Genomic DNA, 17,942 nt, shown 5'->3' with positions numbered 1-17,942 from the left:
AGCCAGGAGTAACCCCTGAACATCACTGGGTGTGACCCAATAAGCCAGAAAAAAATGTTTACTCACAATAGACATTAATATATGTAATTTATTTTAATTTTAATTACTTTATTTTTATTTATTTATTATTAATTCATTTATTTATTGATTTATTTTTGCTTTTTAGCAATGCACACCTCCGGACTCACTTCACTCAGTATAATCATTCTAAGTTGTCAGTTGCCCCAAATTACCTAGTTTTTGTTTTGTTTGTTTTTTTTTTTGAACAACATTAAAATTGTTACAGTTACAGATACAGTTACAAAGCTTTCATGTTTGAGTTTCAGTCATACAATGATCACACACCTATCCCTCCCCTAGTGCACATTCTCTACCACCAATGTCCCCAGTATACCTCCCTGCCCCCCCCTCTACTTTCCAACCTCCCCTGCCTCTATGGCAGACAATTTCCTCCATCCTCTCTACTCCTGGGCATTATGGTTTGCAATACAGATACCGAGAGGCCATCGTGTTTGGTCCTTTGCCTTTCAGCACACATCTCCCATCCGGAGCAATCCCTCCAACCATCATTGTCTTAGTGACCCCTTCTCGATTCCAGCTGACGAAAACCAGATTGCCTAGTGTTTTGTTGTTTTTTTTTTTGCTTTTTGGGTCACACCTGGCGATGCACATGGGTTACTCCTGGCTCCGCACTCAAGAATCACCCCTGGCGGTGCTCAGGGGACCATATGGGATGCTGGGATTCGAACCTGGGTCGGCTGCGTGCAAGGCAAACGCCCTACCCGCTGTGCTATTGCTCCAGCCCCAGATTACCTCGTTTTATCTTTCAAAATGGACCATCCCCCTTTCCCTTCCCTTTGGTTGTCGTCATTGTCGTTGCGATGGCCAGGGGTTGTACACTCAGGGAAGGAGTGTGCCAAAGACCATCCCACAATCTGTTATGCTTCCAGAGATCCCCAACTGCAGTGTCACTGGGGTCACCCCTTGGCAGTGGAGGTGCCAGGGGTCCGTTGGCAACCCCAGGCTTGCAAGGCAGGTGCTGAGCTCTGCCAGACCCTTGGTCCAGCCTCCACTTCACTGTGGGTCCCAGAAGCAGAGGTGGTCGGGGCAGAATTGCCTCCGTGCCCGCAGCAGCACAGGGCTCAAGCGTGCGGCCTCATGCTAGCCCTGGATGCACAAGTCCCTGAGCTGTCTCTGGGCCTTTTTTTTAAAAAAATTATCTTTATTGTTTTAATAAACTTATTTATTGAATGGGCGGGAGCAATAGCACAGCGGTTGGGTGTTCGCCTTTCATGCGGCCAACCCGAGTTCGATTCTTCTGCCCCTCTTGGAGAGCCTGGCAAGTTACCGAGAAAATTGAGCCCTCGTGGCAGAGCCTGGCAAGCTACCCGTGCTGTATTGGATATGCCAAAAACAGTAACAAGTCTCTCAATGAGAGATGTTACTGGTGCCCGCTCGAGCAAATCGATGAGTAACGGGATGACAGTATTTATTGAATCATCATGAGAACAGTTACAGAGCTTTTGGGTTTAAGTCTCTGTCATACAATGATGAAATACCGTCCCTTCACCAGGGCACATTTTCCACCATCAAAAAAACCCCAGTATACCTACCATCCCACACCCTTCCTCCACCTGTGTGGCAGAGGATTTCCACATTACTCTCTCTACTTTGATTATATTCAATATTTCGACAGCAGACCCACCATTATTGTTTGGGATTTTCCTCCAACATTCAGACCTGCTGAAAAGGCTACATTAGCCAATTTGTTTTCTATCGCTGATTACAAACAGTGTAACACTGTCGTGGCCATGAGGTTTTGTTATTCTGAAATTTTAATAATTAAATCTGGAGGGATTTCTGCCAAGAGCCGCTGGGTTCCGAGATTTGTTCATGCTATCTCTGGAATCATGGCTGTTAAGCAGCTTAATCAGCAGCCGGAGGGGCCGTTTGTGGGCAGCAACTCGGGGTCTCATTGGGGCAGGGGAGGACAAGGGCCGGCTCCTGGGCCCTTTCTTGCTGGGAATCCCAAACAGCAGAGTGTCAGCATTGCTTTGGCGGGTGCCCTTGGCATTGGAGTTTGAAGAGGGGATCTGTGCTTGCTGGGCAGGCACGCTAAGCCCCGGTGCCACCTTCTGGGCCCCACTGTTCCAACAGCCAAGTGCTACGATGCCAGAGCTGCTTTGGGCATCTATGGGCGGGCATTAGGTTGAGCCGGTGTTTTGCCTATTGTGAGTAATGCTGCTGCTGACACCGGGGAACATTTTTCTTTTTTTCCTTTTTTTGGGGACTGGAGTGATAGCGCAGCCGGTAGGGTGTTCGCCTTGCACATGGCCAACCAGGGTTCAATTTCTCCACCCCTCTTGAGAGAGCCTGGCAAGCTACCGAGAGAGTATCTCGCCTGCACGGCAGAGCCTGGTAAGCTCCCTGTGGCGTATTCAATATGCCCCAAACAGTAACAAGTCTCACAATGGAGATGTTACTGGTGCCTGCTTGAGCAAATCGATGAGCAACGGGATGACAGTGACAGTGACAGTGGGTTTTTGGGGGTGGGGGGGTCTCACCCGGTGATGCTCAGAGGTTACTCCTGGCTCATGTACTCAGGAATTACTCCTTGCCGTGCTTGGGGGACCATATGGGATGCTGGGGAATCGAACCTGGGTGGGCTGTGTGCAAGGCAAATGCCCTACCTGCTCTGCTATTGCTCCAGCCCCTAGGTTCCATTTTAAAAGTCCTTCGGCTGCCGCCTCGCACCCCCCCCCCCCCGCCCCCCTGCAGTATTCTAGCTCAGGGCTTAAAGCACCTGCTGTTCAAGCAAATAGTCCTAAATTCAAATTCCTGGTGTCCTGCATGACACCCCAGCACTGCTGGGATTGGTCCTCCAAAATAAAAGCTAGTCAGTCAGACACCAGACAGTTTTAAAAAGGGTACAATTAATATTTATTGTTACAATCAATGGTAGTTGGTTATATAGTCTTCATATTTGATCTCAATTTTTGTAAAAAAAAAAAAAAATTACAGCTGCGGAGTTATGTTATCAGAAAACATGATTAGATGAATTCATTAATGGTGGCTTCAAGTTTTTCCTTATTCGCTCCAGAAAACTCGCCCACCTGTGAAGAGAATATTGAACTGACATTAGATAGAGCGCTCATTCCTACTCTGTGCAAATGGCAGCAAGATGGGGTGAAGAATGAGGGGAGAGGGGAGGGAAGGAACTTAAAATGCACATTTCTGGGGACTGGCGAGAGAGGACAGGGATGAAGGCTTTGCCTTGCAACACTGCCCACTGTCATTTCAACCCCTGGCACCCCAGATGGTGAGCTCTGAGCAGCATCAGTCTGGCCCCTCCAAACCAAAAATACCCCTGGATGTTTTTGACCTTCAAAAAGTCAATAATAGGGGATGGAGTGATAGCACAGCGGGTAGGGCGTTTGCCTTGCACGCGGCTGACCCGGGTTCGATTCCCAGCATCCCATATGGTCCCCTGAGCAGCGCCAGGGGTAATTCCTGAGTGCAGAGCCAGGAGTGACCCTTGTGCACCGCCGGGTGTGACCCAAAAAGCAAGAAAAAATAAAGAAAAAAAAAGTCAATAATACTTTTTTGGGGGGCTGGAGCAATAGTACAGTGGGTAGGGCATTTGCCTTGCACACGGCCGACCCGGGTTTGATTCCCAGCATCCCATATGGTCCCCTGAGCACCGCCAGGAGTAATTCCTGAGTGCAGAGCCAGGAGTAACCGCTGAGCATCGCTAGGTGTGACCCCAAAAACAAAAGAACAAAGTCAATACTTTTTTTGATGGGGACAAATATACTTTTATTCTTTTATGTTCCTACTAAGAGGTGGAGGGCTAGTGTAGCCTGGACCACACCCAGCTGTGCTCGGGGGACCATATATAGTGCCAAATACGGAACCAGTGCAGCAACATGCCTTACCCTCTGCACGATCTCCCTGGCCCTGACAAATCTGTCTCTAATACGGTGACAAGCTGTGTATACCACCAGTGGCTCACAACTTCGTGTTGTTTAATCAACAAACTGCGGCCCTGGCATTAAAGTGTTAAAGATACGTATTTCCGGATGGAAAGGCGAAGCCACAATCATTGGATGAGGAGGTCTAACCAAAGAGCAGTCTTATCGTGTGCTTGAATCGGTGAAGGAGGACATCTAAGTAGCTTTTAGGTAGGAAATGGGGCCATATTTCTCATTTGTTCTAGTAAGAGTTTTGCGGGGGACTGGGTGGGGGTGGGGGTGGTCCAGGCAGTGCTCAGGGATCACTCCTGGCAGGCTCAGGAAACCAGGCACCAAATCCAGGTGGGCCACATGCAAGTCAAGCACCTTACCTGCTGTACTATTTCTGCCCCCTTATGGTTTTCCTTAAGGTCATAGATACATACCTTTTTTCCCTTTTTGAAAAACTGGAAGGTTGGCATGCATTTGACTTCACACTCAGAAGCAACATCCTAAAAGGGAATAAAAATAAAAGTGTGAGTACTGAGTGCTGTAACAGAGGTGATCTCAAGCCAGATTAGTTTTCTGATATTTGTGAAGCAGTATAAAAAACAAATTTGTTAAAATTTTTTTAAAGGGGTGGTCAAGGTCCCCACACCCTCTGAGTGCTCAGGGTTTAACTCCTTGCTCTGCATGTAGGGATCACTGCCATCAAAGGCTGGGAATCATAAGATGCAGGGACCAAACCTGAGTTAACCACAAGGCAGCTCTTACTAATACATACTCTCCTCTTTGAAGGGCACCACACGAAACGCTGTGAGCAGCAGCTACTCCCGTCAGCCACCGAGCCCTCTCATCCAGTTATATCTTAGCTATCGTTTCAAGCACTGCTAGGGTGCTCTGTGTAAACCCTAGCAACACTGAACTTGAGCACTGAAGCACCAGCAAACAAGTAGGCAGAGAATTGCCAGGAGGGCTCCACCCCTTCCATCTGGAATACCCCCGCACCGTACCCACCCCCCCTGCCCTGGCCAACCCAACACCGCAAATCAAGTTATGTAAAGAAAAAAACAAATCCACCTGTTCAGCGTATTCAGGATTAGCTTAAAAGAGAACGCATTGTTTTTTTCAAAGCTTTCCCAGCAGGAAATATGGAACTCTAGTCAATGGGAGTGATGACCCAGCCACTGTCAAGTTCTGGGGGGCTTCATTCTTCACCAGGGGGCTGCATGCCTACTCACTCCCATTAACCCATCATTTACAACACCCTAAGACTGGCTAATGCTCTTTGATAAGTACTTATGCTTTGAAATAAGTTATAGCATTAAGGATGTTCCACCGGGAGTGAAATAATTTTTACAGGTAGCACAAGCTCTCTTTTTCTGTCAGTGCAATGGGTAGAGCACTTGTCTTGCATACCAGGGTTCAATCCCCAGCACCCCATATGGCCCGAGCACTGCCAAGAGTGATTCCTGAGCACTTCTGGGTGTGGCACCAAAACAAAGACAACCCAAGGGCAAAACCCTAATGCAACTATTCTGTTAGGAAAGTCACGTTCACTTTTAATTTACATAGAAGTCTACCATTTGATGTAAAAAGTGAAAACCTAAAAGAGAGAAGCCAGTCAATATAAATGCTCTGAACATTCATTTAAATTCTAAATTTAAACGGTCTTCCATGAAACCCATGCTAGATGCACTATAACACACTCCTTTTTCCTTACAAAATGTACATTTTTCCAATTCCAGAGCAGCCACTTTATAGATAGATGATCTTTTAAATGTACTGCTCAATGTGTGAAAAAGGCTTTCATTTTGCCTAACGGATTAATCTCCACACAAAAAGTTCTGCAGACTGGTTCATTCCCCACCCCTGGAAGGAGAACTGCTAGGAGAAAGGCACTATTGTGAAACTGTTATTCACATTTTCACTGTTAATGAAGACCACACAAGGCAGAGCTGGGGTGTTAGGGAGCGAGGTGAGGAACCATATACTGCCAGGTCAAAGCAAGCACCTTACTCACTGTACGCTACCTTCAGCTTCATGTTTTCATTTTGAAAACACTTTCCAGCATTTGCCCTGAAATTTCAGAAAATTCTGATCTATTTCTCAAAATATAATGTTGAGAGGGGGCAAGATTTTAAGTGGTGATCCTTGAGGTTTAACAACTATTCGGAGAAGCCAGAGAAGATGGTACAGTGGGTAGGGCACTTGTCCTACATTCGGCTAACCTGGGTCCAATCCCTGGCATCCCATATGGTCCCCGGGGACACCACCAGGAGTGACCCCTGAGCGGAGAGCCAGGAAGGAGTAAGCCCTGAGCACCACCAAGGTGTGGCTCGCAAGTCAAACCAAACCATTTTTGGGGGCCATATACCAATCCCCTGTACCCACCTCTGTGATGTGGCAGGACATAGAATATAACTGGCATGTGCAAGGCCCTAGGTTCCATCCTTGCCAGCACTGACCTGCCCCCCCAACAATCAAAACAACAACAATAGCTCTGTACTCAGTAATCACTCCTGGAGGGCTCGGGGAACCAGATTGGGTGTTGGGGACCGAACTCTGGTCAGACACGTGCAAGATAAGTGCGCTACTCACTGTATTATCTCTCTGGCTAATGTGTACTAGTTTTGATAGATGCTCAGGTTCACCAGGACAGAAGAGCAGGGCAGAAAATGGCTCACTCTCTCCCTGAAATTCCCCCCAGCTGCACCTCTGCCATTCCCCAAGGCTCTTCCCCACCCTCACCTCTGGCAGCCACTGACCTGTTGTCTGTTTTGCTGAAATTCTTCCACTGTAATAATACGCTTAACCATACAGAGTCTAATTTCATGAGCTTCTAAGCTTGACCCTCCATGTAGCAAAATAATTTAAAAACGGAACTGAGTCAATGACACTGGCAATTCAGTTTTCAGCAAAATGGAAACCCTGGCGCTCTACAAGGCTGCCATCATGAGTCTTGAAATCAGTTTCCATTTTTTTATTTACTTTAAATGGACCAGATAAGCGGAGAGGCAGAAGCAGGATCTGCCATCAAAGGTCAGTCTCCGACTCTCAGACTTTCCTCTGAACGAAGTTATGTTCTTTGTTACCACGTTTTCTGTCCACGCAATGCCTGTTACACTTAACGAATAATTTCTTCCTATCCAAGTGTTAAGTGACCCTTTTAATGAACTATGGTGCTTGCCAACTCCGGTGTTGTAGCGGTGGAATCATCGGCTAACTTCAGCCTTTAATCAGAATGTATAATGATATGATCTAATACTCAGAAACAAGTCTGATATCATCTCTGTCCCCTCTGTCTTCTTCTAGAGTGGAAATGAAGGGATATTTTTCATTATAACATTTCCAAAGCAACCGGTCAATGCATACACGTAACCAGAAATTCCCATGGGGAATGATAGATGGTTTGAAGCAATTTTGATTTTGTTTGAAATTCCTTGCCCCTTGCTCTGTCAGATGAATACGAGCAGACAGACTGTTGCTACTTGTCTGAGGGGACCAGGCGGTCTGCAATTAGTCCAATTTTGAGATTCTGCAACACATTGCTAACTCATTCTTACACGGCATGAAGTCATTCAAGGTACTCAAAAGAAAAAGATACCCAGCATCGTGGGTCATCAAATCTTCAGAACACAGAGGCAAAACAAATGCCCCTCATTTGTGAGGTCACAGGTGACCTCAGGGTGTTAAGAGAGTGACAACAGGTCTCCAGATGGCATCACATATGCTGAGTCCAAACATGACCAAACCAACCCATTTTTGGCTTTGTTTGTTTGTTTTGGTGCTACCCCTGGTTGTGCTCAGGGACCATATACTGAGCTCAAGATGAAACCTGGGGTCAGCAGCGAGCAAGGCAGGTGCTTTAACCCCTGTACTATCTCTCTCCAGCCCGGCAAGCCAAGCCTTAACTGCTAACCTAACTGCAATTCTGGCCCCTTCCAGAAATGGCAGTTTTTTGAAAAAAATCCGGCATCAGCAACTACTAAGAAGGTCACCGGTGCTCCCTGCTACGGGAGGGTGATTCATCATGTAACAGTTCTAGCTCACCCTCTCTGCTGGAGTCACCCTACTCCACTCACTGCTCCTTTATTAAAGCCAACAGAACCTTCCCCAGATTCTGCTGAGCTGCTTTTCTGCTTGTTGGGGGCGGGGAGGAGGGCACATCCAGCCATGCTCAGGGTTCATTCCACACGCTGCACTCAGGAATCACTGCTGGAGGGCTTTGGGGAACCCTATGGGCTAGTCGGGGATCGAACCTGGGTCGTCGGCTGCTTCCAAGGCAAGTGCCTTGCCTGCTGGATTAGTGCTCTGGCCCTGGATTTTAGAGCTGGTTTTTATTTTTTATTTTTGGGAAGCGGGGGTGGGGGAGGTGGAGCAGGGGGAGGCCCATACCTGATGGTGCTCAGGGGTCACTTTTGGTTTAGACTAGGGGGAACCATATAGGGATTGAACCCAGGTCAGCTGTGTGCAAGACCAGCGTCCTGCTGGCTGCAGCATCTCTCTGGCCCCTGCTGAACTGTCCTGTGAGTGGGTGGGTGTGAGGATGAGGGTGAGGATAAGGGTGAGGGCGAAGCTGAGGGTGTGGGCATATGGGCTCAGATGCTGGCACACCCAAGTCCGGACTCCTCTCCTTGGTGCTCCCCGGGAGCTTCAGACTGAGCGGGGAAGAACTTCTCCCCGAGGGCAGGGCAGAGCAGGGGCAAACCCACAGGTTCGGCCACACACCCCGGCCCCGTGATGTGTTGCACGGGGGCACCTGTAAAAACTATTCTCATTGTTCCCGTGAGGATTCCATGACATAACGCATGCGGAAGGTTTATTGCAGTATCAGGACACGTCACTCCTTTCCAATAAAAAGGGTTAGTCACTGGGCTCCTCCGCTCTACACCTACCAACTGTGACCATACACAATTAAGACGAAGACAGGGAGGCGGGGCAAGAGTTAGCACAGGGGGGAAAGTGCTTGCCTTGCATGTGATAACCCTGGTCCAATGCCCAGCACTCCGCAGTGTGCCCTGAGCACTGCTAGGAGTAACCCCCTAAGCACAGCACCTCCCCACCCCGCCCCGCAACCAAAAGTGCTTATTTTGGTGCTTATTTCACAAGTGGTTATTTCACGATTATACTAGTGCTTATTTCACAAGTCGTTTCTATCTACTGTTAAATAAAATAAATAAATAAAATAAAATAAAATAGAAATTCAAGAAAACCAAACCAAAAAAAAAAATGCTTCTGGGACACAATCCCCAGAATAACTTTGCCCAATGACCCTTCCACACTCATTGACTCATTCTACGCCCGTTACGTAACAGGGTACATATGCTAAAGAGGACACAGAGTTAGTACAGGGTCTCTCACTGCAAGAAACATGCTGGAGTCATCAGTACTGACAAAGATTCAGTGGGTGCTGAACTTGGGCCAGGCACGACACGGTATGTCGAGCATCATTTCACCCAACTGACCGCTTTCCAATGCTGCTGCTCAAGCCTGCATTGAGCAGGCTTGGTTCTCTGTTCCCGGAGAACCCAACTGAGGCACAGAAAGGTAAACCACCACCCGACCGGCCAGGCACGTAAGGAACACAGCCGGGAAACTATGTCAGCACTTTAGTACAGGACCCACCTCCAATCCCTGCCACAAAACCACGGGGCAAAAGGGGCCTGGGAGGCAGAGGACGGGAAACAGACTCAGCCTGGGGGCCTACGGTGCGTCACTGGAGGCCTCGCAAGGCTTGTGACTAGGAGCCAGGCAGCGAGGAAAGGTCGAGACTTGCCCAGGAGAGAAGACACGAGTCACGGCAAAGACTTATTATGGAGATGAAGACTAAAGGCTAAAGACCGAGGGGAGGGGCAGGATCGATAGCACAGTGGGTAGGGCGTTTGCCCTGCATGTGGCTGACCGGGTTTAATACCCGGCATCCCATATGGTGCCCCCTCTCCCCCCGCCCCGGCACCCGCCAGGAGTCATTCCTGGGCGCAGAGACAGGAATAACCACAGAGCATCGTGGGGTATGACCCAAAAAGCAAAGCAAAAAAAAAAAAAAAAAAGACAGATGAGAAAGTACAGTAGGTTAAGGCGCTGGCATGCAGCCTACCCCAGCAGTTTGATCTCCGGAATCACCTATGGGCTCCTGAGCACCTCCAGAAGTGAACCTCCATCCTCCAATCCACTCCTCTACCCAGCCGAGAGCCAGGAGGTAAGCCCCGAGCACTGTGGGTGTGGCCGAAGAGCAAACCAAAAGAACACCAAGCAATTTGGTGTTGATAGAGTCTCATGGGGCCTGGAAGCAGGGAGACCCTGGCTGCCACATCTCTGCCCGTTGCCTGATCCCTGGGGCTGATCTTCAGAGTCAAGTGCCCTCTCTGGGCTCCTTCTAGACCAGGCTGGAAGAGAGAGCCCGCTCTGAAGAAGCCGTGCACCTCGGGGCAGCCCACCTCACATCAAATCCTGGCTCTGCCACTCGCTAACCCCACTGGCACGATCCTCCCCTCCCCACCCCTCTGAGTTCACTCACCCACAAAATGGAGATGGTGGGCTTAGGGAGAGAGGACAGGGTGGGGCACCTGCCTTGCATTCAGCTGAGCCAGGTTTGATCCCCAATACCACACAGGGCCCCCATATGCACTGTTGGAGTCATCCCTGGGTGCAGAGTCGGGAATAAGCCCTGGGGACTGCCAGCTATAGCCTCCAGATAAACGGATCCACAAAAAACCCAGTGGGGACAGTAGCATGAAGATCAAAGCACACACTGGTGCACAAGGTTCAACAAGCACTTGTGGCAGGAAGCCCCTCCCAGGACTTCCCCAATTCCTCTCTTGGAACTCACATCAGGAACCTTGGTTATTAGTTCTATACAGTATTTGGGTTTTTCTGGGCATGGCGTAGAAACACACACTTTGAAAAAGAGTAAGCTTGTACCCTTTCAACATATACCGTCTTGTTCAACAGATGTCACCTCAGCAATAAAGTTAAAAACTCTTGCAAGAAAAAAAATTGAACGAACTAAGTAACGAATGGCAATCAACTAAGATGAGAATCAACCAGGATTCGCTAGTCTACTTATAAATACTTTCCAGACCCATCTTTGTTCACAAAGACTCCCAAAAATGGCCCACGGGGGTAGTCAAGGACTGAAGTTCTTCCCTCGTTTGCTAGGCCCTGAGTTCAATGTCGAGGTGTGTTCGTGGCACCTCAGGGCTGAACAGCACCCCATTAGGCGTTATAGCTAATCTGGGCATGGCCCCCAGACTCAGAACACTGTTTAGGACTCCCACTTACCACCCTCCAGATAGACTGGCCTCCCCCGTGTGGTAATACCATCAGGGATCTCTGGATTGAGTTCTCATTGTCCAACTGAATTTCTAGGAACATCTCAGAGTGTAGGGAAGATTTTGTCGATTTTTACAAAGAGCGATGACGAGTAAGGTATAGAAGCCCTAATCGTAGGTTTTCAGATTTAATGATGTAACTCCTGCCATCTGAGAGGACTCTAACAGTGACTATGTTCTTCTGAAACAGGACATTTGGTGAGGGCTAGAGCTCTAGCATCACTTGACATCTTTATAAAGGCAGGTGCAATTCAAAGAAGCCAACACCAACAGATCAGTAGGGTTCTACGTTTCCGGCCACGTACCTGGCAATCATCCACATCTACTTCCAGGAACACCACATTGGAATACTTTTCAGAGAGGCTCTGGAAAATGTCAAAAGAAGAATCCACATATACTTAGAACTGGATAATGGCAGACAATATACACAAGTTTCGAAGTGGACATGTAATAAGCCCAAAGGCTAACTGAAGTTCCAAATAAATATTCAGGTAAGCGTTCAGGTAAGCATATTAGTCCTGAGTCAAATTCCTTTTAGTATAAAATCTTCTGGCATGACAATTTTGACACCTGAATTTTAGAGAACCTATGTTTCAACTGGAAGGAAAAAACCACTTAAGATACTCAAATTTATTTATTCTAAAAGTTATATTTATGTCAAACTAAATATAAATAATTCTATTTAGGGCTATTTTTTTAGACAAAAGAGTCTCCTGGGGGGTGGAGAGGATTCCTAAACCCTTTAACTATTCTCTCCTAGTTTTATGACCATGGCCTCCCAAATACAATCTTTTATAAGGTACCAGTCATGAGCACTCACATGATAGAAAGGCTTGATCATTTTGCAAGGTCCACACCACGTGGCTGAGAAGTCAACTACGACGAGCTTATCTCCTGCACCGTTCAAGGCTTCCTGAAAAGCAACCTAGAAAGGAAAAAAGAAAAAGCATGGTCCATGGCTACATTTCCATCTTTCTTTTGTTTCTGGGCCACAACCAGCGATGCTCAGGGGACCACATGAGATGCCAGGGATGGAACCCACGTAGGCCACATGCAGGGCCTTACCCGCTGTACTCCCTCTCTGGCCGCCATAGCTGCGTTTCTGCAATGTCACATTAAATCTTGATAAAAACACAGTATAATTGGTCCCCCCCTGCTTTTAGGGAGGACTTCCCCTGCAAACTAAACACCCTTCCCCCCCTCGCAAAAAATAGGTGTCTGAAGGAATCCTATAGTTTTGTAACTGCATTACTTGATAAGATGAAGTATAATGCATAGAGTGTATCATTCATGTCTTCAGGAATTACTTTTTGTTATCTAATCAAACTATATCCAAATGAAACAAATGAAAGAAAAATCTAAAAAAAAGGTGTGTTAAAAATGTCTCCATTTCAAACCCAGGTAACTTGATAGACAGTCACTAAATGAATATAGAGCAACAAAAAGGTAGATTGGCAACCTACCCAAACTCTTACTCTCAGTATTAGTTCTTTGAATTTTCAAGAGTTCCAGAATTGCAGTTAATTAATTAATTTATTTTTATTTTGTTTTTTGTTTTTTTGCCTTTTGGGTCACACCTGGCAATGCAAAGGGGTTACTCCTGGCTCTGCACTCAGAAATCACCCACATGGGATGCTGGGAATTGAACCCCGGTCAGCAGCGTGCAAGGCAAACGCCTTACCCATTGTACTATTGCTCCAACCCCGGTTTACTTTTGATTTCTGCCCTTTGACTCAAAACACCATCTCCTTATCGCATGATTGTAATTTTTCTTAAGACAGTATTTGCATAATGAATACATGTTTAAAATACTTTATGAGCAGAAATGACCAAGAAATTTGCTGCCACCATACTCTGAAGCCTGAATAATTTATCAGTGGCCTTGATACAGTAACCTTAGGAACTAACTTTTCAGTCACCAAAGAACTTGTTTTTAACCACAATTAGTCAATGCCGACTAAAACCAGGGCAACAGGAGAAATCAAAACACAAATATTTCTATCTGAAGACCAGGTTTTCTTTAAGGAAAAAGGTTAGTCATACTGGTTTAATAATAATAAAAAAAAAGTAACCCTTAAAAGTGAAAAAGCCCTATTAGATCTGGCAAAGGAAAACATACATCATGGGGGGGGGGGATCCAAAGTGAATTCCTATGAAATATGCTAACTACTTTAGATTTCTAATGCCGACTTCACCTCTATTTGGGGAACCAACTGGGGAATGGTAGCCCCTACCAGGGTGCTATAATTGCTAGGATTTGGGGATGTGTGTGTGTGTGTGTATGTATGTGTGTGTGTGTGTGCCCGCTCGCGCAGAGGAAGGATAAAGGGTGTGTGTGTGTGTGTGTGTGTGTGTGTGTGTGTGTATGCAGAGGAAGGATAAAGTGTAAAACATGAAAATTATCTTTGTAAACCAGCACTCATTTCCCCTGTGGTCTCATTCAAATCCCTTCCTAATGTGATGGTTTGTTTTGGGGCCATACCCCCTGGTTATCAGGGCTCATGGTGGTACTTGGGACACCACAGGCAGTGCTGGGGATGGAACCAGGGCTGGCCACATAAGGCTTATCCCTTGGACTATCTCTCTGGGCCCTAAAGCGATCTTTTATTTTATTTTATTTTGCTTTTTGGGTCACACCCAGCGATGCTCAGGGGTTACTCCTGGCTTTGCACTCAGGAATTACTCCAGGAGATGCTTGGGGGACCATATGGGATGCCGGGGATCGAACCCGGGTCGGCCACGTGCAAGGCAAACGCCCTACCTGCTGTGCTATTAATCCGGCCCCTAAAGTAATCTTTTAGATCAGCCCAGCTACCCTTTATTACATGATCCAGGTAAGGCTGGGGTGGGGAAGGGGGGAGCAGGGGAAGGAAAGAACGGCAGTCTCCGCTTTACTATATTCACTGAACACGTTCAACTCCTTTCAACGTGGAATGTGTTTCACTCACTCAGGGTTTCCAGAAACAACCCAGAATCCCAATCAAGGAAAACTACTCGAAATTCTTCAAAGAGAGGCGGCAACAGAGCCAGGTATGTGTAGACTTCATGACAAATTCTTTTCTCCTTATCCTTCTCTTTGCCTTAAAGACACAGGTTTGAATTAAGATGATCTTTTTCTTTTTTCCCCCCTCCCCAGTTGAGCCACATCTGAAGATGCTCAGGGACCACTCCTGGCTTTGAGCTCAGGAATTACTCCTGGCAGTAGCCCAGGGGACCATATGAGATGCAGGGCTAGACAGGTCAAAGGCAGGCCCGACCAGCTGTACAAGCAATCAGCAACTAACAAGGATTGATACAGGTCCTTATCACGGACATGTGTTCTGAAAACAAAGCAATGTACTTGGGTAAATAAGACCAGTGTCTATTATCTCTTTTTCTAGAAGGCTGAGTGGCCTGGAAAGTATTTCCCAAAGTGCCAGTGTGTGGAAGACAGTTCAATAAAGGCAGCTGCCATTCTTTTAAAAGCAAAATGAGAGCGCCATGTGTTGATGTCTTTCTAGTTGCATTTACAGTCTATTATCATACCCGTGGCTCCAGACCACGATTTGCAGCCTTTCCACACCTGTGGGCTGGAGAAAACAGAGGAGAAATATTTTGCAGACTGCAAAATACTGCTAAATAATACATGCAATAATAATATGCTACTAAATAATATCTACCGCAGAAATAAAAAAAGCTGTTAAGTCAAACAAGGATACCCATGTCAATATAAGTAAAGGTACCGCTCATGACCCAAGTGTACCATGCTGGACCACCTTAAAAGTTCATGGTGATGCTGGGAGAGCAGCCTCAGACCTCCTCAGGAGGCAGGCACTCAATTCCTGCCGTTGAGCATCCCAGGCCCTCCTAGGCACCCCCAGGCCCTCGTGGGGCCTTTTCTGAGTAACCAATGTCCTGCCTCTCTCTCCAGCATCTCCCAGAGGAGGGAGGAAGCTGCATAGCGCTGAGGGGTGTGCCGGGTCGGGTCAACTTTCTGCTCAAACTGCACAAACTCCAGAGCAGGAGAAAGGCCCCAAAGTCCTTTTACTCCTCTAACAGGCCTCACCTGTTGGATTGTTAAGAATGAAGCTGGAGACCCTGGACAAACCCCTCCCTCTGCTCCCCCCCCCATACCTGTCAACAGTAGGCTGTGGAGGGTAGGCGGAGCCAAATTCAGTATTAAGAAACCTCCCTTGGGGGGCTGGGCTGAAGCGATAGTACAGCGGGTAAGGCATTTGTCTTGCATGTGGTGGACCTGGGTTCGATTCTCAGCATCCCATATGGTCCCCCAGTACTGCCAGGAGTAACCCCTGTGCATGGCCGATGGAACCCAAAAAGAAAAAAAGAAAAAAAAAAGAACCCTCTCTTGGCAACAAAGGAGAGTTGCTAATTTTCTGTAAACAATGAATTAAAAGCAAAAGCAAAAGAAATCCTGGCTGGAGAAGACAGATTAAAGCCCGCACAAAACAGACAGCGATTATCCAAACAACGTGTGTGTGCAAGCAGTGGGCAGGAGTCCACAATGACAGAAGACACTCAAATCCGAAGGTGACAGGTTTTCTTAGCTAATGATTTAGCTCAAAATCTGGGATGGGAGGGGGAAAGTTCAGGGAGAAGAGGGTAACGTATCAAAAGCTCACCCCCAGCTTCTCCAGTGCGGCTACCCTCTGACCCCATCACTGCCCTCTGCCCTGCGGGAACAGCTGAACGCTGGGGACGAGCCGTTATAAACAAAAACATTCACTGAAGCAGGGAAAAGTGCCCTTATGTGGTCACTGCACTCAGATACTAAATGAGTCAATGATTCCAGAAACGGTTCCGAGTCTCAGGCTAAACTGGACCCCCTCCCTTCCTCTTCCCCGGTCAAAAAAAAAAAAAGCTCAGAATAACAAGGAGACATCACCTCCAACTACTACTTGTGGATGCTTCTAGAAAACTGATTCTCTGCCCCCAAATTTCCTGCCCACGATCATGTAAGCTGAGAAAAGTAACCCACGGCTGAGGGTCCACTACGCAGAAATGCCTTTGTCCTGCTTTGCTGGGGGGGGGGGGGAAGGGCGAGGAGCGAAGAAATGGAACCATCAGATAGATCTTTGGTGGCAACATGCAGTCTTCTCCCCCTCCCTTTCCCCACTGCACTGGACAAACATTTCTTTGGGTGGCTCCAATGTACTATCACATCCTACGTGAAGTTCTGAGTTTTCCAAGGCAGAGGCACATGATCGATCGGGCTTACACTCCCTTTTCATCAGGGCAAACCGCTGGCTTGGGCATTCCTCAAAGGGCACACCGCGGGCGCGGCCGATCTTAGGGTCCGCGGGTGAATCACAGATGGGCAGGGCAGAGGCGGCCCCGGGGCCCGACTAGGGACTGAGTCATTCCAAAGCCAACGCCGCCGGAAACGCCCTGCGACGCAGGGGCAGTCCCGAGGGCGCGGCCCGGACCTCACTTCCTCGCGGCCACCTGGGTCCCCGAGCGCGCGCAGCCGAGCCGGGGGACTCGGGCCGGGACCCGCCCCCCTCGAGCGCGGACCCCGCACGCGTCGTCTCCCCGCGCCGGGTGGTGATGCGTGGAGGCAGCCGCGGTGGCCCCTTCTCGGCTCCTCGGGGCAGCTGCACGCGGCTGGACCCAGTGGCGGGGCCGGCGACCCCATATGCTTTCTCCTCGGGGCCCTCGCTGCCCACGCCTTGACCCTTAATCCGGACCCCAGACCGAGCTGGGGACTCGGGGCAGATTTCCACCCCGGCCACCCAAGCCAATCGGGGCTGCGCTGACGGCCGGTGCGGGTGCAGGAGGCGTGGGGAGGGGGTGCAATCCCGGGCGCCCAGGGCGCGCGCGAGGAGAGCTCCAGAGCCCCTCGATCCCGCCGGGCAGGGGCCCGCCCGCGCGTCCAGGCCCAGGTTTCTGGGCTTCTCGCGGTGGCGCCGCCCGCCGGCCCTGGCGATGCCAAGGGCTGGGGGTTGGGGGGAGGAGGCCTGGCCGCAGTCGGGAGGGTGCGCGTGGCGCCCCCGGGGCGCGCGCCTACCTTGCTATCAATCTGCTTCACCATCTTGGCGGCGTGGAGCGCGGGTCGGCGAGCGGGAGGAAGGAGCACGGGGCAAAGCGCAGCCCGCAACGCGGATCTCGGGTGCAGACGCCGGGTCCCGCGCCGCGCGCCTGCTTATAAGCCGTGGGCTCGGGGGCGGGGCGGACGGGCGCGCGCGGCGTGCGTGAGGCGGGGGCGCGCCCGCTCGGGCCTCCCGCGCCCGCCAAAGCGCGGGCCTGGCCCCGCCTCCCGGCGGCCGCTGCCGTGGGGGGCGCTGTCGGGAGCCCGCCCGCCCGCGCCCCGCCGCACCCTCCCTCCGCCCAGGGCGCTCCCGGGGCTGTGCACGGCGGGCGGGGGCGCAGCGCCGCCGCCGCCCGGGCCGCGGGGAGAGCGGGGCAGGCCCCGCCCGGCTCTCGATCCCGCGCGCCCCAGCTCTTCGGGAAGGGGCCGCCTGGGCAGGGCTGGACTCCTCGGAGAGGCCGGCCACGCCCGGTTCCCCAGCCCTGCGCACCCCGCTAAGTGCTGAGTAACGGTGACCAGGAAGTCTCGGCGCGTGACCGTCGCCGCCCCCGCCTCTCTTTCCTTTGCAAAGTTGATTTTTTTTGCAAATGGTTCTTTTCCTTCTTTGCTTGCCTTTGCCTCCTCCTGGCCTTC

The 17,942-nt window shown here is 49.5% G+C and overlaps 1 protein-coding gene across 1 annotated transcript; it reads right to left on the bottom strand.

Annotated features, from left to right (window-relative positions):
* Nucleotides 1-2,913: 2,913 nt before the first annotated feature.
* TXN (thioredoxin) lies at nucleotides 2,914-17,517 on the bottom strand. The gene is made up of 5 exons (XM_004600292.2): nucleotides 17,289-17,517; nucleotides 12,105-12,209; nucleotides 11,590-11,649; nucleotides 4,397-4,462; nucleotides 2,914-3,113 (listed from the first exon to the last, which is right to left on the bottom strand). The coding sequence occupies exons 1-5, from the start codon at nucleotides 17,310-17,312 to the stop codon at nucleotides 3,051-3,053; spliced, it is 318 nt and encodes a 105-aa protein (XP_004600349.1). The 5' UTR covers nucleotides 17,313-17,517; the 3' UTR covers nucleotides 2,914-3,050.
* Between the last annotated feature and the right edge of the window lie 425 nt (nucleotides 17,518-17,942).

This window comes from Sorex araneus, chromosome 1, assembly GCF_027595985.1.
Source record: "Sorex araneus isolate mSorAra2 chromosome 1, mSorAra2.pri, whole genome shotgun sequence".
Classification (NCBI taxonomy): Eukaryota; Metazoa; Chordata; class Mammalia; order Eulipotyphla; family Soricidae; genus Sorex; species Sorex araneus.
The sequence above is the reverse complement of the archived record's forward strand: the minus strand, read 5'-3'. Positions and strand labels throughout refer to the sequence as shown.

Bases quoted from the DNA above. Each gene is read 5' to 3' on its own strand.
- TXN (XM_004600292.2), bottom strand. From the start codon at position 17,312: ATGGTGAAGCAGATTGATAGCAAG. The intron at 12,210-17,288 runs GTAGGCGCGCGC...TTTCCTTTCTAG, and splicing joins TGAAGCAGATTGATAGCAAG to GTTGCTTTTCAGGAAGCCTT. The intron at 4,463-11,589 runs GTACGTGGCCGG...ATTCCCTTTTAG, and splicing joins TAGATGTGGATGATTGCCAG to GATGTTGCTTCTGAGTGTGA.